This window comes from Petromyzon marinus, chromosome 7 (assembly GCF_048934315.1).
Source record: "Petromyzon marinus isolate PM22_M1 ecotype Great Lakes invasive population chromosome 7, UKy_Petmar_22M1.pri1.0, whole genome shotgun sequence".
Taxonomy (NCBI): Eukaryota; Metazoa; Chordata; class Hyperoartia; order Petromyzontiformes; family Petromyzontidae; genus Petromyzon; species Petromyzon marinus.
Genome location: NC_133673.1, coordinates 11,823,829 through 11,839,372, shown reverse-complemented (window position 1 = coordinate 11,839,372; position 15,544 = coordinate 11,823,829). Strand labels below are relative to the sequence as shown.

The 15,544-nt window shown below is 44.3% G+C and overlaps 1 protein-coding gene across 5 annotated transcripts in view; it reads left to right on the top strand.

The window, feature by feature from the left end:
- The window catches only part of LOC116939983 (serine/threonine-protein kinase BRSK2-like), a 183,615-nt gene that overhangs the window by 106,749 nt on the left and 61,322 nt on the right, over positions 1–15,544 (top strand). For 4 of the 5 annotated variants that reach the window (XM_032949130.2, XM_032949129.2, XM_076065389.1 and 1 more), the window contains exon 4: positions 10,656–10,796. In XM_032949130.2, the coding sequence (XP_032805021.1) occupies positions 10,656–10,796 (141 nt within the window). Of the gene's footprint in view, positions 1–8,704; positions 10,173–10,655; positions 10,797–15,544 lie in introns of those variants that run through there. The other variant, XM_076065390.1, reaches the window with a different exon arrangement.

Here is a 15,544-nt window from a genome sequence, read left to right as displayed (position 1 = left end):
AGTCGAAAGCTGGCCTTAACTCTAGGCCATGCCTCGGTGGTATCACTGTGGTACCAAATACTATGGTAGACATTTTTGAATTGGTTGAATTGATCAAAAAGTAGGCCACAATTATAAGAAAGTGCGATCAATACTTTGGCAACTAAATCTAAAATATCTATTGATTCCAAGAAGGCATTAATCGAACATTTATGAGTCACATTTTCTCTTCCTGTGATCCTTTCCAATTGCAGTGCTTTCCATAGCATTGTTTTCACACACAAATCACCCATCAACGATCTTCCTGCTCTTTTTGCCTCCACAGTCACCCATACCTTGAGCGTATGCACACATACCATGATAACTTGTTGACTGATTGGAATGTTACGGCAGGTGACGTTAGCAAGCACCAGTTTTTGGTGAGTCGGGCACACAGAGGTAAATTGTGGAAGAAGCAGCTCCATAATTACCCATCTGCCTTTGTTTTCCCCACTCTGGACTGACATCCAACCACAATCATAATCTTTATTTAGACTTGGAGGAATCCGATGAGCTACAAAGCTCTTTTTCACAGATCTCCAGTATGGGCGTGTCAGCAAGTTACAACAGCAAACATTACAAAAAACGATGGGAGTGCAAAATAGGGAAAACGGTAAGCAAGTCACTAAATATAAATTAATGAAACATTAATTAGTCATATAAGTCCGATGTATAAAGTTTGGGCAAGACAGCAAAAACAACAACCAAACAGTCCCAGACCACACCAAGATAACACCACACAGTAGTCCCTCAATAAAATTGCACATTAATGTTGAACTATCGATACACAGGTAATGATCAAAGTTACAAAAGGTGCCTTGTAGCATCGAGGGTGGGGGCTGCTGAAGAAGACCACCCATTCTATATTCTTAACGTCAAGTCAAAAAATGTTGGCACTATTTCGCACCAGTGGTGTTTTTTTTTCTATTTTCGCCAATTCGGCAAACACCCATAACTATGAGCAATCTTTATAGAGGGCCCACAGATAAAATACAGAGCTGAGTACAATTTAAGTGACGGGCACAAAAGCCTTTCCTCATACACAGAGGGGTGAGAAGTAGAGACGAACGTAGGAAAGCAGGATAGACAACAACAACAACAAAAATTACATCTTTACTCATTCTCTTCGACGGTTTAACGTGTACTCTAAAGTTTGTTTGTATATGCCCCCCCCCTCCCCCTTCCCCACGTCCGTTTACACACAGAGGGTCACACGGCAGGGTTGGGCTAAAGTAAACTCTCGAGGAGACCAGAAAGCCAGGCAGATGAGCGCGTTCGCAGTTGGCACTGATACGCACGGGCAAGAAAATTCGAAACGCCGGTCCCAATGGCTGCTGCTGATCGCCCTGTCACAGCTCGCCCTCACGGACGCGCGCGGCGTCCATGGCGTGCGGTCGTGTTCACTTAGCTACGGGGTAATGATCACCGCTTTCCCAACGCGACCACGACAAGCCTCAAAGTCCCTTCGCGTGAAACCGGAGCAGCGTAGGAGGAGGACAGTCCCGTAATTGGAAATCGAGTAAAGTCTTCATTGCATTTTGCTTGAAAGGATTTGTACTGTTTTGCCCTCTGCCTGCCAAGTATACAATAATTAAAGTCAGCTGGTGGTTGCGTGCGCGTGTGTGTGTGTGTGTGGCGTTTCTTTGTTGTGTTGTCGCTAGCTTTTGATGTTCCTTCTATTTGTACATTAATTTTGCTGCGGCTGAGCACATTGATATATTAACATATTGTAATTTATTTATGCGGAAAGTCACATCAATTTTGGAGAAGGGGGGGGGGGGAACACAATCATTTTCAAGTTAGCACTATCAGTTAATGTCTTTAAATGCAAAACTGTGAGGCTGTTTTACATTTGTGTTTCACAGATAAAACATGCAAGATGACTCCGTAGCCCAATCCATTTAAAAGTTTGCAATGAATTGAAGGCCCCCTTTTACACGTATCACTTAAATGGACGCCTTCACTTGCGAGCAACGAAGAGAACGGCCGTGTGTCGTTGTGAGGAAGCTAAACAGCACAACCCTCTTGCGCAAAATCGTTTAATCTGCAGTTAATTGCTAGTGCCTACATGCAAAAGCATTGCGAATAGGTCAACTCCACTTTGTTTTGGTCGTGGCCGTCTGGAGGGGGGGCGGGGGGAGAGTGGGCGGGGGTGGGATAGGGGAGGTTTTGAGCCCCCCCAAAAAACATTCAGCGCTGTGCAGATTATTAGAGATGCGTGCCCCTTCGCCTTGTACGTGGGCGGCTGACCTCGTTGGGAGCGGGTTGTCCCCCGCTCGCTTTTGCTGCTGCACGCCCGTTGCCCGTTCTTTTTGCGGGGGGGGGGGGGGTGGTGGTTTCTCTCGCGTCTCTATCTCGCATAATCGCCGCCCGCAGGCTTTATAGCGTTGCCTGTGCGGGGCCGCGCCTGTTTTTAGCATAACGGGTCATGGGCAAGTCCCTGCGCTGCGGCGCAGCACTTTGCCAACCCATTACCCTTCGCTCACACGCGGCCAGCGTGCCAGGCCAAGCGATGATTACGGAGAGGTGGGGGACAAGCCCCCTCGGAAGCTCTGCAATCGCCCCTGCTCCCAAATGAGAATCGCCGTTATCTCTGCTCTCTCGCGATGCTATCTCGTACGCGGCTACCCGCTCATCAACTTTTGCCTCTTCCCATTCGCGCTCTCATCCTGCACTCGCACCTAAAGTGGGAAAAGGAATTTAAGTAGGTGCTGTGAAAAATGCCCATAATCACGCGTGACAGGAAGATTAATGTATTTTGGGGGTAAGGAGGGTTTTTGTTCAGCATTTTTATTTTTTTTATCGTTTTAATTCATGTTGCGCTGCTGCAAGATAACTGAAATGCAGCCTTGGTCTAAAAGGCAGAAGTGAAGTGAGCTGTCATGTGCAACACTTTACCTTCCATGAGTATTACTGGCACCACCATATCTGATTTCACCTTGTTATTGCATATATATGTGTGTACACCCTTACACACACACTGACTCCTGCTTCTTGAATGAACAAGAGCATGTCTGATGCGATGTCATGAACAAAAATATTTCAAAAAAGATGAATATATATGCCCCTTGGGAGAAATATTCAATTATTAATCTTTCATCTGTCCAGCTATTATTCTTGCCCCTTCATTGTGAAATAGCTGTGCCACTCATCTCACGAGATAGAGCGCATATTGCGTCTTCCCGTTCTGCAAATTTGGAGCGAGTGAACAAAAAAAAAAGCCTTTATCTCCACGAGGCTCAATGTGCAATATCAGACCTGGGCTGATTTGCTTGCTGTGGCAGTGCCCTAAATTGCCGTCGAGGGGGAGAGGTTGAGTGGGGTTAGTCATTCAGGTCTCGGCCTCATTTCCACGCTTTGCTTTCAAGAAACGACCTCCCTCCCGTCGTGGTTTCTCCCACACTAATTGCGGCACCAGCTGTGTTGTCTCTTGTCAGGTGTGCTGATTTTAGCACGGGAGAGCCCAAGGAGGAGAATCCACCGTGGTGGTGAGAGGGGTGAGGACGGGGCGGGCGGCGGGGGGGGGGGGGGGTTTCGGGGAGTGAGTTAGGTGTTGATTGGACGGCATGTAATGGCACACTGGTGTGCAATTATATGGAGAATAACGAGACGCACGTTGGAAAATGGGACCGAAAAACAGTTTGTACACACTCGGCCGCTCGGTAGAGCCACTTGCACAAATTGGCTTTTTTGTTTTTTGTTTGTTCCGCTGCCATGTTTTCGGCGTGACGTCTGAAACATGGGTCGCCGCGGTGGCGAGATGTTGACTACCTCGCCTGGTATACAGGAAGCCGTGGGTTCGATCCCAACCTTGGTGCCTGTATATTTTGAGTTTCCACGTTTCTCGCCTCCGTGGTTGCGTAGATTTTTTTTCTACGATTTTTCCCTCCACATTTAGAAACATGCATTTCGAGAATTTGGCTGCTAAAAAAAAAATTGCGCGTGATAAGCTGCTTCGTTGAGCTATCATTTGTGGCCAGGTCGCTTCTGAAAAAGTGGGCCTTACCTATTAAAAACATTTTTTGTATGTTTGCCTCGCCCATCATTCGAGAGGAGTCTAGTGTCACAATGGCTCTGTGTCTTCTCCATTCGCTTAGCTTACCCTTTGCACTTATAAATGTTATTCCCATCTACCGCTGTCCATTGCTCTTTTATTGCTATCTATTGCGCACAAGTAATTCTGTGTTATTTTAAAAGTCGTAATTTTTTCCAAACCGAGAGCACTCACCCACACAAAGCAAAGCATTCGGTTGCCAAAATGTCAGATCCCTACGTACATCAAATGCACGTTCTCTCTTTTTTTCACTGTACTTCACTGGAGCATGTTAGCATTGCAAGGTTTTTTTTAATGTGCATCGCAGCATATAAAGGTCACGCTGTTGCTCAGTAGATCAAACGTCTTTCATCTTACCTCGTGGAAACAGACCCATTTTACGTGTTTTCAATTGGTTTTGCTTTTAAAATGCATTATATATTGATTGCTTCGTCCACTGAATTTAACTTGGGCATTGTTACCAAATAAAATATTGATTGGGTAGAATGTTTGGAATTCTAATACAGTAACAATCATTGTTAAAACTGTCAGATTATTAAGTACATACTCGACACAATGTAGTTATTGTTATTTCTGCTCCTGATAATTTATTAATCCAACAGTTGGCATACATAGAACTGTAAACTTACGTGACTGAAATGGTTATATCCGTTCCCTTTAAATATCTATTCACGCGAATAACAACACTATGTAACACAATTTTTTGCTCCTGGGTAGTGTTATTTCGTAATTGCTTATGCCCAAAAAGTACAGAAAATGGCTATTATTCCCCACAAACTTTGCTTTTGTGACCAGGACAGTGATATGTAGAAATGTACCTATTTTCAATGAGAAAACGGGCGAATTTGTTTTTTCGTTCATATAAAGTCAGAAAAAAAACATATTAATCAAAATTTACATGTATTTATAATAAAGTAATACAAAAAAATACTACGAAAGATTTAGAAGTGAGTAGTTTTTCGCGATTTACGATTATACTGTAAATCACTTTCACGAATCATGTTCTCGTTATACTGTCCTTGGTAGCGGCGTTCAAAGTCCAGTATATCCTGGTGGAAGCGCTCGCCTTGCTCCTCCTAGTGTTCCCATGTTCTCTTTGAATTTATCAAGATGAGCATAAATGATATAGACTTTAAGGGTCATCCAACAGCCCATTGTGCTGTAGTTCTTCACGAGAGTCTCAACCAGCTCCACATAGTTTTCGACCTTGTGATTGCCCAGGAAGCTACGAACCACTGCGACAAAGCTGTTCCAAGCCGCTTTCTCCTTACTAGTGAGCTTCTTAGGGAATTCATTGCACTTCAGTATATTCTTTATCTGTGGTCCGACAAAAACACCGGCTTTGACCTTTGCCTCAGACAGCTTAGGGAAGAAGTCTTCAAGGTACTTGAAGGCTGCCGACTCCTTATCTACAGCTCTGATAAATTGTTTCATAAGACCCAATTTGATGTGCAGTGGTGGCATCAGCACCTTCCGGGGGTCCACCAGTGGCTCCCACTTGACGTTGTTCCACCCCACAGAGAACTCGGTCCGCTGTGGCCAGTCCCGCCTGTGGTAGTGCGCCTTGGTGTCCCTGCTGTCCCAAAGGCAAAGATAGCAGGGAAACTTGGTAAAACCGCCTTGGAGACTCATCAGGAATGCCACCATTTTGAAGTCTCCGATGACCTCCCAGCCATACCCATCGTACTTCAAGGCATCCAGCAAGGTCTTGATGCCGTTGTAATCCTCTTTGATGTGCACCGAGTGAGCCAGGGGAAGAGACTTTGCTTGTTACCATTATGGAGCAGCACGGCGTTGAGGCTCCTGGATGAGCTGTCAATGAAGAGGCGCCACTCATTCTGGTTATAGACGATTCCGATTGCCTCGAACAGACTGGTCACATTGTGGCAGAAGCAGAGCCCATATTGACGGTTGAAGAAGTTGCAAAAAGGTTGGTGACACTTCCTCTGATCTGCGACTTGTACACTTTCATCCAACAAGTTCTACTTCTTGAGCCTAGACGTCAAAAACTCGGCATTGGACTTGGTGAAACCAAGATCTCTGATCAAGTCATTCAGGCCTTTTTAGTTGGAGTAGTATGGGTTTCTCTCCTCAGCTCCACCTCTGAAATTGTCATCTGGTTCTACAACGTTTTCCTTGCTCTCTGACTTGCTGCTCTCTTCTAAAGACGGCTGCTCTTTCTCTCCAGAGAAGTGGGTACGGGGAGCTCATGGCAGTGTGGCACCGGGGCGATGGATGAAGGAAGGTCCCGATACGTGATAGGAGGTGCATTCTTGCCAGTCCGACGTTTGGAAGGGTCCATCATGCAGAAGTAGCAGTTGCTTGAGTGGTCAGTGGGTTCCTGCCAAATTCTTGGTATAGCTAACTTCATGGCTCTCTTTTCCCCTCTGTACCATCCTACAAAAATAAATTTATTTCACCCATGACTCAGATAATCTCGCAACATTTTTCATATATGACATATTTTTTCAATAACATTGAAAATTGTAAAACATTTTCTAATTAAAATCTTTTACAATGAAATTTATTGATTTAAAGCTTTCGTGACTGCAGTAATTCATATTCTTAGCTCTTTCGGTAAAGTCACGCGTTGAAGGGAAACAATAAAATAATAAAATATATAAAACAGGTGTGTCGGTTTGCATAAATTTATGCAAACCGACATAAATTTATGTAAACCGACACACCTGATGACGACCGTTTGTGTTATGGTCGAAACGTCGTGAGAATTTTTATTGTTTTATATATATATTTTATTATTTTATTGTTTCCCTTCAACGTGACTTTACCGAAAGAGCTAAGAATATAAAAATGAAATTTTTGTTAAACAAATTTTATAACATCAAATTCCAAGCAACAATTGTCCATCTTACCTTCCAGAGTTTTTTTGCATTGCTCGCAGGTGAAATGAGGTGCCCAGAGTTTGTCTTGATCCCCGACAGGAATGCCAAAATATGCCTTGTCGGCCTCACACATCTTAGCAGATGCTTCCCCAGAGTACTTTTTTGCTCTTGTCTTGATCAATTGGCTACAGACATAGCAAAATGCGTCTGCCAGATGCTTGCAGCCTCTTGATGCCATCTCATAAAAATGCAAACATGTATCCACTTTGGCAGCAGGAACTAAACTGAACTGGTGGGCTTAAGGCCCCTGTATTTATACTCCTATTTATATTACTGGAAAGTTCTAGAATGTTCTAGAAGTTACTCACAGTTTACTCAACACTGAATCTCTCTGTAATGTTCTGGAAAATAGGTATATTTCAAAATATCACTGTCCTGGTCACAAAAGCAAAGTTTGTGGGGAATAATAGCCATTTTCTGTACTTTTGAGGCATAAGCAATTAGGAAATACCACTTACTACCCAGGAACAAGAATAAAATAACAAATTGTTACACAGTGGTGCAATCAACTTAAGTTGTGATTGCCGCAACAGAAAGGTGCCATTATTCATGGCAGAGCTGTGCATGTGTGCAATGCGCCCCATTCTCGGATGATGGGATCCTGTCATTTGTGAAATATTTACAAGTGCCTGACAAGCTATCACATCGTACGACGAGCCCTGGAGAGCCATCAAGGAAACTGGCGCCCGATATCCATACAAAAATTCGAGGGCAGAACCAAACGCTTCCCCTCTGCTCCACAAACTCCTTTGGCTCAAAATTATGACAATTATTCAACATCTCTCTCTTATGCCTTAATAAATCATTTTAAAGGCATTGGACGTCCCTTTCTCTCATTTAAACATAATAATAAATTACAATACATACGTTAAAAGTTATCAAATTTCACAGCCAAACTGTAGGTTAAATATAAGTTAGCCAACGACCATATCGCACGGAGCGCACCCAATCTCGTTAAATCCCAGAAGCTAATGAGGGTTTGGGTCTGGCTAGCAGTCAAATGGGTGACCAACTTTCTCAAAAGATAGGTGCAATGAGTGAGGTGAACAGCACTCTGCTCTCACCTTCATCAAGTTCGCAAGTGGTGAGGTATGGTCAAATATTCCACGAGGCCCTCATATAGTAGTTGATTGATAAAAAAATGGGCTGTCCATGCTCGTGCAATTGTAAGTGTAAAGACGACTTGGGCACACTTGTCTTGAGATGGTTTCTTTATTAAGGAGCCATGTGCTCACACTCGTACAAGTGGAGGCCCCCACTGCAACAGCCCCGAGTCTCCTGCGCATCTCCCTTATATACGGTCCAAAGCCACGCCCCCATTCCCGAACCTTCTCGCTGGTTCTAGACCGCTCACTCTACCAGCAGACTCCACCGTCCTCTTACATCACCTGGCCACGCTCCAATTCTCGGTCATTCCCGTATCCACCAGTCCCTTAGTACTGCAGGCTGACTCCCCTGTCATTACCTCCCGTGGCCACTAGTCCATTCGCACTGCAGGCTGACTCCCCTGTCATTACCTCCCGTAGCCACGAGTCCACTCGCACTGCAAGCTGACTCCCCTGTCATTACCTCCCGTAGCCACGAGTCCACTCGCACTGCAAGCTGACTCCCCTGTCATTACCTCCCGTGGCCACCAGTCCACTCGCACTGCAAGCTGACTCCCCTGTCATTACCTCCCGTGGCCACGTGTCCACTCGCACCATAAGTTGTCTCTACTGTCATTACATAAGTAACAAACAAAAAACATATTGGTTTAGTTTTTGTAACCTTGCCTTGGTTAGAGGCAATGTCGACCTTGCTGTTTCGTCACACTTATTTGTGTATCTCATGCATCACTGCAAGTCTCCACCCACCAGGCTCCACACAGCTCTCTTGTTGCATCGCCGCTTACATTCGGTGGCCACGGTGGCGAGATGTCAACTACCTCACCTGGTGTGCAGGAAGTCGTGGGTTCGATCCCAACTCTGACGCCTGTATATTTGTAGTTTGCATGTTCTCCCCGTGGTCGCTTGGATTTTTCTCTAGGCTCTCTGGTGTTACCCTGCACATTTAGAATAAACATGCGTTCAAGAGTATCTGGCTGCAATACATTTCCACGTGATAAGCCACTCCGTTGAGCTAGAATGTGTGATCAGATCGCTTCTGAAAAAGAGCTACATAGTTCAGTGGGACTTATTTGGCCCGGCATGGTGTCACACTCTTCCAATCCAGTCCTTTGGAGACAAGGGTTGGTGGATCATGCAGATTTAGGAAACTTCCTCAGCCGGTGGGCAGGAGACGGCAGTACCGCAAAGTGGGCTCGTGAACCCCTCTATGCAGACGTGTACATGCTCATTCCTTCATATGCAAGCGTTTCCTATGGGTAATCTGGTTTCCTTCCACTTGCAGAACCTATTTAAAAAGGATTTTGTCAAACATCCCAGTGCAGGACACTCCTGAGAAATAGTCTTGTGCCTTGATACTTAGTGAGGCTCTTAAATTACATTATATACTCTTTTTTTACCTGATGGGATTAAACGTGTGTATCGCAGTGTGAACAAATTGTTTGCTTATTTATGTCCATCTTTGCATTGGTTTTAATTCAAGACATCACAGCTGAATAAATCAGCACGCGGCGGCAACGCCACAACGCTGCATCGTGTCCTGAATTTCATGTTTGCTGAACGGAAGGTGCAGCAGATGGGGTCAAAATAAATACACGTGACATTTGGCACGACACATTCACGAATCATTGACTGTGCACATTTTGTCCACGAATAATAGGAAGGATGATACATTACATTATTTATCCATTCTCTTGCGATGATTGGCTTAGATTTCACTACCCAAATCAGTCTGCCAAGTCGTCCACACCCTTTCGTTCCATCTATACCTTTCAAGGTTTGCTTGGCTGATGGCGGGGAATTAGTTTCCCCTAAAACTCCATTTTGCCATCTGCCTTTGGTCTCTCCCAATTAGAAAATCATTTAAACCTCATTTGAATTAGATGACCGGGTATACGCTTCTGTTAAATATTCGTTGTTAATGATCTGCACGTGCATTAAGGAAGCATTAATCTCGTTAAGTTTCTTCCATCACCTCCCCCCCCTCCCCCCACCTACATAAATGGCTTTGATGAGTGCTTTGATCTCTGCACGCATGAGTAGCCTGCATGTCCTACGGTGCAAGCAACTGAACAGTTTTCTTCACCCACAGCAGTGCGTGAGCATATTTTGTGCTCGCATAACGAATATGAAAGGCCCACATGAATTGTGTTCATTTTGCCTACTTATCCCAGTCAGCATATTGGAGCTTAGTATGGTTAAACATTTACATTTCTAGCAATATGCACTCCACCAAATGGACGAAGGTCTCCCCATTCCATAATGGTCATAGGGTTTTTTAACCATACTTCATCGCCCTGGTCATTGCAATTTAACAAAGGGGGGGGGGGCAAGAGTGCATACTTGGTTCAGATAATCGTGAGCGATGTGAGCCATTGAGCCCCGTCGAAACTATGGCCATCTCACGCTAATATCATAGGGTGCTAACAAAAACGTGCTACTGCTCGACCCCCTCGGTAGGGGTAGAGTGTCGTTGTAGGCCTTCTCAGCAGTGTGCGGTCACCTGGCTGAGCTGCTGGCGAGCTGCCCCCTGCTTACTGCTGCTGCTGCTGTCCGTGTCGGCGCGATCTGTCCCAGGTACCTGGTGCTGGAGCACGTGTCAGGAGGAGAACTGTTTGACTACTTGGTGAAGAAAGGACGACTCACCCCCAAGGAGGCGCGCAAGTTCCTCCGCCAGATCATCTCTGCGCTGGACTTTTGCCACAGTCACTCCATATGGTGAGCCAAATCGTGCTCTCTCTGGAGGCCACAACAGATTTCAATTTATGTTCAAAAATTATTTAATTATGTGCCGCATTTTAACCCCTTACCTTGACGCTGCGTTTTTTTCCTTCTCATTTTGAGCCAGAATGCACAGTTTATTGTACGGTTATATATTTATTATTCTCAGATACTGAGTGCTTGGTTATTCTCAAGCACGCATATATTACATTTCGATTGTAAATTTATATATTGATCATGACAATCGTATACGGGCCTTTGTTATATTCACTGAAGGATTAACACTTCCCCATGTTTTGTAAGTCGTGGGGATTGTTTTGACCATACTTCACCATGCTGACCAGTGCAGGTTGGTGAAATGTTGATGCAAAATCATTTTTAATGAACAACATTTTCAAGCATTTTTGGTAGATTTCCTTTTGGGGTTTTGACTTATTCTACGTTTATATATACAAATAATGTGCGACTGCTGTGGTCCGTGATAATTTCGAATTCTGAATGAATATATTAATGAATAATTTACCATTGATTAAATATCATATATATTTCGTTTCTATGCTTTTTCATTTATGTTTAGGCCTTTTTTGGCAATATGTAAATATACATATAATAATTTCTGTGTATTGATGGTCCATATTTTAAAATGAAGCAGAATGGATTTTCAGCAAATATAGTTGAGTATTCAAGCGGTGTGTGTAGCTGGGCAGGAAAGGGTGCAGGATAACAGAGCAGTGTGGCCGTTTTTTTTATTAAAAGAAGGTGGCCTGGAAATGACTTCCGGCAAGTCTGCAGCCGTGCGATAAGTGCGCGGTATCGGCGGCTTGCTGCTCGCGCAGCCCTCCGTTGAATATTCATGCCGATGGGAATTGCCTGCGGTTGCTGCAGGGTCATAGCTGTTGGGGTGGGGCGGTGGGGAGGGGGTTGGTTGTCGCTTGGCACGGTCGGGGTGGCGGGTAACGTTGAACCTTGCAATCCATCTCTGCCATTCTGCCTGGGAACCCATTTGTATTGGCGGTGTTGTTTTTGTTCTAATTGTAGGCACTGGCCCTCCCACCTCCAATTCAGTTATTTGTGTCTGTCGGCTGATTTAGTGAACGCAGCCCTCCCTCCACCACCGTAAATATGCCTATACTGGCTTTGTGCACTTTATGGCGCGGATTTAGAAAAATCCATTAGAAGTAATTGAATTGGAAATCCCCTCTGAAATGGTTAGAGCACTCAGCGAATTACCAAGCTACGCTATCATACAATGTGCAATTATCACGTGATTTATATTTTTCAACAAAAGCAATCTATTAGAGATTAAATATCAAATAGCAAGTGTCACGCTTTACAGGTATCGTTTACTAAAAAAAAAAAACCTGCCATGTGGCGATTTTGGATATATATTTTTTTCCCCCAAAATGAATTGTGGGTTTGCTTATGAGTTCCAATTACTCTTGAGGGATAAAGCAGGTTTGGAGATGAAATTAAAAAGCTGCAGGCCTCGTTTAGGAGGAATTAGCTGAATCGGCTTGCGTGAAGTGCGACAGTCTGTAAAAATGACTCCGTAATGGAAGACGAGAGAAATGCATTCCACTTAATTGTCCCTGGCCATGGCATTGCCTCAGCGACATTAATTGGCTCCCCTTTTTTTTTACACTCTCTTCTCCGCATCTGCTCATTGTCCACCGACAAAGGAAGCTCCTTGTACAGTTCATACGCGGGAAGGGGGTTTTGATGTCTTATTTTAGACCGTGATATATCCGTGAGCGTGTGCCGTAAAATTATAAAAACACACGATCTGTCACTTTTTGAGGGGATTTGCAGCAATTCGGCGGGGAAAAAACATTCTGCAGTTGCAATGCATTCATGCACTGCTTTTTAAAACCATCCATTATAATTATATTGTATGTTTCATGAATATTCTGCAATGCCGCGTGGTTATTTTGATTTGTATAATGCGTACAGTAGAGAGAAAAAAAAACGTGTGTTTTATGTATGGACTAAATGAGTGTGATTTATTTGCTCCTTTCTTTGATTTAATCATCACGGCATGATGGGTGTTCCAAGCTTATCCCGAAGCACACCAATGTTGATGAATTAACATGCGGTGAGTGGTGGGGGGGGGGGGTCAGTGAAACAAGAGTCGGCGATAGTCAGGCGGCAGCGAAAAATCTCGCCGCGCGTGCGAAATTGAACGGCCCGCATCATCGTTGGCACAATGTGGTGCGAGAAAGTCCGAAACGTGCGTGGTGAGGCGACGGGCCCTGGGCATTTTAGACGTTGGCCCTGGCATCAGGTGCCACAGTAGCCAGCACAAAGCAGCAGGGGAGGGGCGGCGCTATTCCGGACGTGGCAGCCGCGGCTGTCCCACGCATCAACTGCTCCCAGAGGGTGGCCAGCGCCTGCCGGTGGGGGATGAATAAATAAAGACCTGAGAATTTGAAAACGGAATTAATTTAGTGGCCGAGGCCTGCTTTTATTTTATGCTCGAATGTTTATCTTCGTCGTCGGCGATGATTAATTAACTGCCGGATTAAGGCCTCGCCAAGCTTTCGCAATGCATAGAGCTGATTTCAGTCGTCGCTGCAACTCCTCATTGGATGTCCACTCGGACACGTTCCATCCCTAGGATATGTGTGTTTATGTTGAACTTCTTTCGCACCCTTCATAGCCAATTGTGCTCATCGGAGGTGTGAGGAAAGGACAACGAACTAAACACGAAAAAGCAGTTCTAAAGAAATGAGTTTTCATTGAGATTTAAAAGTGCATAGGTCCAGTAGCTTCCTAATATCGGAAGGAAGAGCATTGCAGAGACGTCCGCGGAGGTGCATCTAAAAGCACGGCGATGCAGTGACCGTCTTTGTTCGATGGTTAGCCAAAATCTGCTGCAAGGATGGCCAGAGTTCGTGTGATGGTTTGTGCTCCTTGACGAGATCAGCAAGGTATTGTGGTTCATTTGTGGCAAGCACTTTGTGTGTGATGCGTGCGACCTTACAATGCATTAAATCAGCAACCGGAAGCCAATGCAGCTCAGCGTTCACCAGACGGACGCGGTTGGATCTTGCAGTACCCGTCACGACACGTGGCTGCCACACCGCCATTATTTTTAGACATCGGCCATCATCCCTTCCAGTGACATGTCTTGTCCAGGTCCACCTACTTTTCTTAACAGTTTGACTTAAAACTTTAACATGCAGATGTTCTCTGAATCTCTTTCTGCCCCTCAGTGTAATTCTAAGCAATCATCTGTCTGTGGTTATTTGTGCTCTTTTGAGTATTTGTTCATTTTTTTAATGACTGTTTCCAAACCACATGTGATAGCAAGTATTAGGCACAGCTTTGACAAAAATATGCTTACATTTTATTTGGGGGAAACGAACTTTTTTATGTTCCTAAAGTTGGATTAGGTGCTTTCTTTGTTTTTTTAAAGTCATATCTTAATTAAATAGGTCGCTATCTCGCCACCGGGATCCATGCTTCACGTGGATTGGCCTTGGTGTTGTGTGCCTTATAGTGCATGGGCCAGAGCAGAAATTGGTACCACCATCGCTCGTAATACTTATTCATCTATACAGTTAATGAGAGGGAATTACTTGATAACCCACTCATTTCAAATGGTTATCGCATAATTAACTATGATTGGCCACACAAAGAAATTTGAAACACTACATTAATGCCACCTTCAGGTGGTGCCGAAAAGTGAAATATCTGGTCTGGGCTCATGGACTACTTATCTTGGTGCTGTATTGGCTGAGAGGCTTCTGAATTCTCACCAGGGCTGATAGTGAAGTAAATCCGCCTTCAGATTTGGAGCTCACCTTCACAGAAACCTTCCTCTGATATTGCGTCTTATTTCATTTTATCTTTGCCTTTGCTCTCTTCAGTTGGACAGCAGATGTTGGTTTATTTTGACATGTGTTTGAGAGTGTGAAGCTATGAGTCTTGACTTGAGTGACCTTCAAGTACGAGTTTGTGGGTTTTAACATGCACACGGCATTGCAGAATTCTCTAGCAGCATTCACATTTTGTAATGGGTTTTATTTTATATGCACTTGTCGCTCTCTCTTTCATGAACCATTGTGTTAGTTCAAAGAGCGCTTTCGTTTTTATTTTATTTAATTGAAAACATTTCACGCTGGGAAAGAATAAATAGACAAACAGAAACGCCTATATATGTACACGATTGGCACTTATAAATAATGATACAATAACAATCAACGCCGCCAGGTCTGGTGAATGGTGAATTATGGCAATACAACCCATAACCTTTGTACAAGACCATTATTAACCACGTTTTCCAACCGTGATCATCCACGACTGGATAAAGGCCTCCCCAAGTCGTCGTTATCCTTCATGGTCTCGTGGCGATGTAACAACCAACCATCTAGGTCTTGCACGTGAGCGGATCTCATTCATCATTCTCCCCCATGTGGTGTTTATCCTCCTTTAGCTGCCATTCAATCGTGAGTCTCGACCACTGGACAACATCCCTTCTGGCGGCGATGTGCCAACGGGGATGTTCTTAATTTGTGTTCTCGGGTCCGTACGGTTCATTTTTCTGTCTACTGGACATTGACCTACTGCGATTTTTTTTGCTACTGGACATCTGTGACTACTGGACATCTTTAAAAAAAAAAAGAGCTTCATAGCTCACCCGGATTCCTCCAGTCTTAAAAAAAAAAGATTCTGACTTTGTCTCGGTAAAATTTCAAGTGTGCACCTCTCCATACCGAATTTTGAGCTTTTCGGCTTTTGTTCCA